Source organism: Echinops telfairi, unplaced genomic scaffold (genome assembly GCF_000313985.2).
Source record: "Echinops telfairi isolate 266 unplaced genomic scaffold, ASM31398v2 ScPeMD7_18;HRSCAF=68, whole genome shotgun sequence".
Lineage (NCBI taxonomy): Eukaryota > Metazoa > Chordata > Mammalia > Afrosoricida > Tenrecidae > Echinops > Echinops telfairi.
The window spans coordinates 955719-964582 of record NW_022103915.1 but is presented as its reverse complement, the minus strand read 5'-3'; the positions used below and the strand labels follow the sequence as shown (position 1 = coordinate 964582).

Sequence of the window (8864 nt, the reverse complement as noted above, 5' to 3'; positions counted from 1 at the left end):
CCCCCCGCCTCCAGGTGCCATGCTGTTCCCCACAGTGGTTGTACAGTTCTGCAGCCACCAGCAGGGCCAGAGGCTCCCGATCTCTCCACAGTCTCCCCAGCACTTATTATTTGGTTTTTTGTTAACATTGCTAATTAGTGCTGGTGTGAGATAGTATCACATCCTTGTTTAATTTGTGTTTCTCTTATAGCTAATGATCGCAAGCATTTCTTCATATGCTTGTTGGCCACCTGGATATAATCTTTGGTGAATTGTCCATTGGGTCTTCTATCCATTTTTAAATCAGATTATTTGTGGTTTCCTTATTGAGGTGCTGCAGTATTTGACATATTTTTTGAGATTGGCCCTTTATCTGATATACTTTTCCCAAATTCTAGCCCCCCTCCAATCTGTGGGTCCTCTTTTTACTATTTTGAGGACGTCTTTTGATGTCCCCAAATGCTGCATTTGTAGGCAGTCTCAGCCTCTAGCTTATCTTCTGTAACGTGGTGCTTCTTCTGTGTGGCAGTGTGTTCGTGCTTTGTGTGAGGGACCTTAGGCTGGCGCCTCTCTTTCATGGGTGGCGGTATGGTTTATACTTAGGCCTTTCTGGTTTGTCCACAGTGTGAGGGCGGGTCCTGTTGCGTGGGTTATCCAACGGGGTGGCTGCCTTCAGCACTGCCATCCCCATAGACCCGTCTGTGGTTGGGCTGAAAAGGGAGCCCTGGGGTAAGTGTGGTTGCAGACCTGGAGGGTCCAGATGAAGGGTCATGGTCTCAGGGGTCCCCCAGTCTCTCTCCGCCCAGTGAGCCTGGTCTTCCTGGCTTCGTTCTCCCACTCTACCCAAACCCAAACCCCGTACTCACTGTCATTAAGTAGATTCCATTCCTAGGGGCCCTACAGGGCCGCATAGAACTGTCCCGATGGGTATCTGAGGCTGTACATCTTCATGGGAGCAGACAGCCTCATCTTTCTCCCTTGGAGTGGCTGATGGGTCTGAAACACTGGACTTGTGGTTAACAGTCCAGCGTGTAACCCTGTGTAACCCGCTCCACCGCCAGAGCCCCTCCTCCCCTACCCAGACCCGTCTCCTGTGACCTCTTGCATAGCCGGCACTGGTCTCCAGGTCATGGAGGCTGCTCCTGCTTCTGCTTCTGGGATGGCTCACCCGTAGGGCCAGGGAAGTGGCAACGAAATCGGACTGGTCCCTGTTATGCGCTTGGCGATCCACGTGCCCTCTGTGTACAGCCCTCCAGTCCTTCTGGGGGAGTGACAGACGTGGGTATTCAAACTCAGGGCCATCCAGTCGGTGCCCACTCATGACCCTATAGCACGGGCAGAGCTGCCCGCCTCACCCCTTATCCAGGGCTCCACTCTCCTCTCGGCCCCCAGCCCCGTGTGTGCCGGGCTCTTGGGGTCCTCTCCACGGGTCCCAGACACCCACCTTCCCTGAGTCCTCTCTGGGATGACGAGGGGGCCCGGGGCCCGCGAGGGAACTGGACAGATAGCCTTGCAGTTGCTGACCGGCCTGGATTCCTGCAGAAGCCCAGGAAGGCTGCGCATGCGTGCCCACACCGGCACTTCCGCCACCTCCCCTGTCCGGGCGTGAGGGTGGGGCTTCAGGGTCCGTGCTGGTTCTGGGGTTCACCCCAGCCTTCAGGCGCACTCAGGGTCCCTGCCGGCTGTGACATTGCGCCCTCCCGCTTCCCTGATGCCAGTGAGCACTTCTTGGGGCAGGAGCGGTGCCCGGCGGGGGGAGGGGTGGGGTGCCCACTGACATGGAACAAGATGCCCAGGGACTGGCGTGTGTGTGTGTGTGTGTGTGTGTGTGTGTGTGTGTGTGTTACATCAGCTCCAGACACGGGGGTTCAACACCCCTCCCTTCCCAAACAAACGGGAGGGAGCTCAGTGGACGGAGGCAGTGTGTCCCAGACCGTCTGCCCCACTGCCACCCTCCAGGGTCCAGGCCCAGGGGCTGTGCACCCACCCATGACCCCAATTCGGCCACTGTCCCCTGCATGGTACACAGTGCTGCACACGCAGTGCGGGTGATGTCTCACATGTGTGCACACATGCACACACAGCCCATCGATGACATCACACACGCACACAATGAAGCCCCAGCATCAGCGACCTTCCACAGGTGCACACAGTTTCCTGTAGCCATGAGGTTGTCCTTATGTAAGCCTGGCCCCTGAGAATCAGCGATGGCCTGTCCCGGCCCGCCCTTAGCACCCCACTGATAGGTGGGGAAGGACTGGAGGCAGGGGCCGATTGCACCTTTCTGTCTGGGGCTCCTGGCCGGCCCTGGGTCATACTCCTGTCCCCACGAGCTGCTGCCGGGGGCCTGGCTGCTGCTGTACTCACACTGGGGGCGGGATGAGGGGTCATAGGGCTTTCCTCCTGGGCCTAACTACCCAAGAGGGGGCTGGGCCAGGGGACCCCTGTATACAGAGGTCACTGCCAACAACACCAGCTGCTGGCCACAGGGGGCCGTGTCCCAGCCCATAGGTGGCTGTGTGTGTGTGTAAGAGAGGGGTGTGTGTGTGAGAGAGAGGGTGTGTGTGTGTTAGAGAGAGAGGGAGAGAGGATATGTGTGTGTGTGTGTGTGTGAGAGGGGTGTGTGTGATGGTATGAGTGTATGAGTGAGGGTTTGTGATTGTGTGTGAGGGTATGAGTGTGTACGTGTGAGAGGGTGTGTGTGTGTGACGGTGTGTGAGGGTGTGATTGTGTGTGAACATGTGTGTGATTGTGTGAGTGAGAGGATGTGTGTGAGGTGTGTGTGTGTGATTGTGTGAGTGAGTGGGGGTGTGATTGTGAATGAGAGGGTGTGTGATTGTGTGAGTGGATGTTTGTGTGAGTGTGCGTGATTGTATTGTATGAGGTGTTTGTGGTTGTGTGTGAGGATGTGAAAGCGTGTGTGATTGTGTGTGTGAGGTGTGAGCGTGTGTGTGAGTGTGTGTGATGGTGTGTGTGAATATGTGTAAGGATGTGAATGTGTGTGCGCGAGGGTGTGTCAGTGTGTGTTTATGTGTGAGGGTGTGAATGTGTGTTTGTGTGTGAGGGTGTGGCTGTGTTTATGTGTGAGGGTGTGAATGTGTGTTTGTGTGTGAGGGTGTGGCTGTGTGTGTCAGTGTGTGAGCCTGTGTGTGAGGGTGTGAAATAATGTGTGTGAACCCTGGCTCCCGTGCCTGCGCCCAACCACACAGGGGGTCAAGGAGGTGGGGTGGGGGCCTTCCGGGCCCCCGAGGGGCACTGGGCATCAGTCTCGGTCAATTGCCACAGCAGGACAGAAGAGGTCCAGAGTTCTGCGCCAGCTGCAGGACAGTGGGAGGCGAGAGTGGGCGGGCTTGTTCCAGCCCTATCCCCTGCGTCCCTCTGACTGGTGAGCCCACCATCAGGTTACACCCAAGGACTATCCTCCACCGCTAGTCCTCCACCCTAGTCCCTCCCACGGACCGACCGTCCTCCCTGCACTCTGCCTTCCATTTCCCGTTCCATCCTTCTGTCTTCCCTGGCTCTCTAGTGCTGCCTTTGATCTCTAATGGGTGGCGGTCCTAGGGAGTGGGTACCCCTGGTGGGAGGTGTCCCCTGAGAGAGCTGGTGTTTGTGCCCCCTGGGAGACCTGGCTGCTGTTGGCTGACTCGAGCCAGTCCCAGACGGGGAGTTCAGGCCCAGAGTGAGACTAAGGACTACTCTCAGGTCCCCCAGTCTCCATCTGACCGGTCGCTCCCTGGCCTCTTTGACAGTGATTGTGTGTTTTGTCCACATGCTTTCCAGGACGTTCTAATGGCTTGCCATCTGAGCGGGGCACCATCTGGGTCTCCTGCTCTCCTGGCTGTGCAGCCTGGCCTCCTCGTGGTCCAGGCGTACACTGGACTCACTGCCCCACGTGCCTTCAATTTCCATCACTCTCTCTCCTCCAGACAGATGATGGGGAGATACCGATACTTGACTGACGATGGCCACTCTGTAGTTTTCAGGCCTCAGTTGCCACTCACCCAAGTAGGATGTCGAACTCTGTCTGGGGACTGTGACGCGCTTGCTGTGGGTCCCTGATGCCTCCTGGTTTTCCGTGATGCTCTATATCCACCAGGTTGTCCTTTTCTAGAGACTGGTCTTTGCTGACGACGTGTCCCAAGCACGGGAGGCGAAGTCGCACCATCCTGGAGTCCAAGGAGCACCTGCCATGCTCTTCTGATGTGCCCATCCTTCCGGGTCCTTCTGCCTTCGTTTTCATTGTCCGGCCTCCACACTCAAATGAGCCCATTGAACAGATCACAGCTCCGTCAGACCTGTGTCCTCAGAGGGATGTCAGCGAGGCTGACCAAGCCTCGGGGACACAGACTGACCCCAGACTGGGAGATGCCTTCCCAGAAGGAAGAGGGATATCGACATTGTATTTGAAGTTTGGTGCTCTCAGCTGGAAGGCAGAAAGAAGTCTTAGCACAGGACCCAGGAGACCCGAGGGCTTGGATGCTGGGGCAGGTGGGAGGCCAGGGTGTGTGTGGCCCTTACATCGTCTCCCGTCAACTTGTGAAGGGGTGGAGTTTTGCTTGTCAATTAGGTCGCAGCTTGATGACCTCATTTGGAAGGCACCTGGAGATAAATAGCTCACTGGAGGTCAGATATAGGCTCACTCCCTGCAAGACATTCCTGTTGACAAGCCACATGGAGCTATGCTGAGGGCAGCCAGAGCCTTGGAGCTGGAGGAACCATGTGGAGACCCACGCCAGCACTGAGATGCTTCCACAGCTACTGGATACACAAGACTTTCCACCCACTGGCCTGTGATCTTCCTGCGTTTGGTGTCATTGCATGTGTTGTGTGAGTCTGAAGAGGGATTTACAGACTAGTATTGGACATATGGGCTAATATCAGACTTAAGGACTTTATCTGGCCTGGGATGTTTTCTTAATATACAATTACTCTATATAAAGCTTTCTTACACACATGAGTGTCTATGAATTTGTTTCTCTAAGTCAACCCAGACTAACACAGGTGGGTGCTTGGGGAGGAGGGGCAGCTGAATCAGAGGTAGGGAGAGCCAGAATGGGTGCCTCACGGAGGCTTCAATTTTACCACCTCAGAGAGGGACAAATGGCAAAACTGCTGCTTGGGGTCTGGGGGCCCCTCAGCCCTAAGCAGGTCAGGAAGGCTCTGACCTAGCCAAGGGTCACAGGAGGTCAAGGCCAGGAGCACCTGAGCAGAGGGCAGGCTGGGGTGGTGAGGGCGGAGATTGTACAGAGACAGAGGGCTGGGGCTGAGGGGGGAGGTGCACACAGGTATTGGCAGCACAGAGTGGGTGTCTGGGGCTCATCCACCCCCACGCCTTCCCATCCTCCGTGCCAGCCCCAGGGGCCATCCTGGAGCCCCTGCCTGAGCGGGTTGATGTTCCTGCAGGGCTGGTGACAGTGCACAAGACAGATCAGAAAACTGGACCGTCAGTGGTGGCCTTCACTCCCCAGGCTGCCTGTGGCAGGTCACTGCAGGTCGTGGCCCGGCTGTGTAGGACTGGAGTTCTCCCGCTGCAGGGGCAAGGCTCTGCATCGGGGGCTTAGGGCCTGGGCCCCCTGGTGGTGGTGGTGTCCCTGAGAGAGCTGGTGGTAGCCCCCTTGACCAGTGCCTTGGTCCCGTGTCCCTGCCTCTCCAATATGTGCTCTTTGACTCATAGTGATGGGGGTGGGGGTGGAGTGGGACCTGTCCACACAGACAGGGTCACAACCCAAACACACTTGAGATTTTGCATTTAGAGCCAGAGGGGCTGGGGCTCCAGCTGCTTTTTTAAGGTAGGGAGTGGGCACAATTCAATGCATCACAGTGGACAGTAGTGGTACCTGCTCAGGAGGAAAAGCCTCACAGGGGCTGGGCAGAGTGGGGAGGCACAGGATTGGGCCAGCGCCACTCGCTGTGGACACATGCAGAAAGGACCTGAGTGGGTGGGGAGAGGGACTGGGGAGCAGGACCCCAGGCAGGGGGACCAGCCAGGGAGACATCTCTGAGTGGAGGGGCACAGGGGGTGAGTGAGGAGGCCCAGGTAGTGGAGAGAAAGGGGTTGGAACAGAGAAGTGGGGTGCTGTCCATGGGGTAGTGTTGAGACAGAGAGCCCAGTTCTCAGAGAGCCACAAGTAGAGGTGAGGATGGAAGGGGGCAGTTCAAGTGTGGCCAGCTGACCATGACCCTTAACCCTGAGTTACAGATGGATGGATGTAGGGGAGGGGCTGCTGGGGGGTGGGCAGGCAGCCCTAGACCTTGTGGTGAGTGAATGAATGAAGATTCCCCTCCTCTGCCCCCCTAGACTGCTTGGGCTGGCCGATGTGCTGAGGATGGTGGAGGCTTTCCTTACTCGGGTGGCTGGGCTGCCCAGGGAATCCGCCTGGCCACACTGTCCCTGACCAGCCCTCAGCAGGACCTACTCCCACTGGACCCCCCACCCCCACCCAAGGCAGAACCAACCACCCTCTGCTTCTGCTGTGGGTGCCTTCAGGCTAGAAGCTCCCCAGGGTGCCAGGCCCCACTGCCTAGGGCCAAGTCTGGCCAGCCTGTGCCTGTTTTCTCACAGTGGGTAGAGTGGGTGTGGGTGAAGGACGGCCGGGGGACACGTGGGGAAGGTCCATGTCCCCTTTGAGATGATAGGGGACATCCCTCTCCTCAGTTCCTAATGGAGTGAGGGCCTATTGAGTCTGGCTGTGGTGCTCGGCTGGACCTCACAGGTCACCCAGTGCAGGGGGCTGGCAGTGTCGACTGACCACTAGCACTTAGAGTAAAAACCACAGGTCTCCCCTCCTCTGCATCCCTGCCCCCCGTGGGTCTCCACACCACTCCAGAGAGGAGTGATTCCCGGGGACCTTGCTGATACTGGTCAGGCGAGATCTGGCCCTGTCCCAGCCATCTTCATGAGTGTTGCCCCGGCTCCTGAGCAGCCCCTGCACCAGGCCAGGCCAGGCCAGGCCACCTGGCTCAGGGACACACTTGCTGCCAGGAATCCTCTACTCAACAAGGGGAGCTTTTCTGGTGGTGCAGCCCTTCAGGTTTCCATTGGCTCACTTTCTGAAGCAGGCTGTCAGGCCTTTCTTCCTAGTCTCGGCCTGGAAGCCCTGCTGAAACCCATCCACCACGGGTAACCTGGCTGGGATTCGGAAAACCGGTGCTGTAGCTTCCAACGGCATGCAGGCTGCGGGAGGGGGGGGGGGGCAACTGACAGGGAGGGCGTGGAGGAATGCGCTGGTTCTCCAGACCGCTCTCGAGAAATAGGTACAGATGCCTAGGGCCCTCCCTAACCCACCGTGTCAAGGCCCTCTCTGCCCTACTGTCCACTTATCCAGGGGTTCATGTGGTCACTTCACTGGCCACGTCTACCCGGTGCCCATTCTTCCGGTCCACAGGAGTAAGCATCACCAAGTGGAACTGCCAACAGCGGGAACGATGGCCACGTGACTGGTTGACCGGCTGCCTATGAAGGTCAGGGATGCCTCCCTAGCTCTCAAATGGCTGGTCGCAGGGCCCTCCCCTTCATTTAGAGACTGGTTGGGGGAGGGGGCTGTTCCATCCTATCCACTCAGTCTCTTGTGGATCCAGCAGCCCAGGACAGCCAGGGGTCACCCAGCAGTAAGGTGGGACAGTGTGGGGGCCCAGGGCCTGAGCTGTCCAGCACAGGGGGTGATCGCCCTGGCTCCCTACCCCTGAAATATTGCTGTCTGAAGGTTTGTGGGGGGGCTGGGCCGGGGCGGGGGTGCAAGCTGGCCATTAACGGCGCTGGAGGGCTCTGCTCCATGTGATGCCTGGTGCTTCTCTCTCCCTTGGCCTAGATTTCCCAGGGGACAGCTTCGACCTCCGCTGCATGCGTGCTTGCTAAATTAAATGTTAAAAAACGCCACAGTAGCTTTAATCAATTGAGCGAGGTGGCATTGGTCTCCTCCCAGAAGCCCCGACCTATTGGAGCGCCCCCCCTCTCCTCCTGCCCTTCCCCCCCTTGCAAAACTGGGGTCTTGGAAGAGTCAGGATGGGTGGAAGGGGGTGGGTAGTCTTCCTCATCTCCAGGGCCGACAGAAATGGGTTGGCGGAGGCAGGGATGGGGTGGGGTCCGGCGGTGATGGCCGTCCTATGGCCCACAGATAAGGAGGTGTTTATGAGGATCCTCGGAGACCAATGGAGACGCTATGCTGCGCGCGCGCACACGCGCGCGCAGCAAAGGCAATGTCCGCTAGTGGCCACTGGGGGGAGCCCCACGCCCCGCCGTCAGTTCCTGGCTTTCCCGCCCACCCCACCAGGGAGCAGGGGAGGGCCTCCCGTGGCGCGTTGCCTTTGGAGTCCAGCTCTGGGACGCAGTGCGCTCACGTCCCCACTCACGGCTCAGGGCCGGGCTCCTCAGGCGTCCATACGCTAGGCTGGGGACAACACACAGTAGGACGTTTGTGTCCTCACTGGACGCCGGACTCACACAGTGATTTCATGCGGGTTTAATCTGGACCCTGGAATGTCCAAGAGGTCCCGGAGGTCCGGGCTAGCGGTGGCCGCTAGTGCAGGCAGAATCAGGGCTCTGAACTGGGGGTCCTGGAGCGAGTCCGCTTCCCATGCGCTCAGGTTCTGGCGGTGAGACTTGGCAGTCCACCGCCGAGGTGCCGAAGAATGAGCGGGTGGGGTGTGGCGCGGGGGCATCAGACTCTCCAGGGGACTCTACAATGAGATTCCCAGCACGGATTGGAGGAAAACGGCTGCCACACGTTCCCTGCCGGCTGAGGTTTGGCGGAGTTTCGCTCAGCCTCGCTGTCCCCTCCTTGCGCTCCGGCCAGGTCTTGCCTCCCCGACCCGCCAAGGGGGAGGGACCCTCACCCTCCGCCCTCTGCCTCGGTTCCCGGGACCTAGGCGCGCTCCCGGGCGCGCAG

General features: G+C 58.5%; 1 protein-coding gene across 1 annotated transcript in view; it reads left to right on the top strand.

Moving 5' to 3' along the window:
* The first annotated feature begins 8552 nt into the window (after nucleotides 1-8552).
* Nucleotides 8553-8864, top strand: part of KIF26A (kinesin family member 26A) — a 34246-nt gene continuing 33934 nt past the window's right edge. The window contains exon 1 of the mRNA XM_004699129.2: nucleotides 8553-8615. Coding sequence (XP_004699186.1) covers nucleotides 8553-8615 — 63 coding nt within the window. The remainder of the gene's footprint in view (nucleotides 8616-8864) is intronic.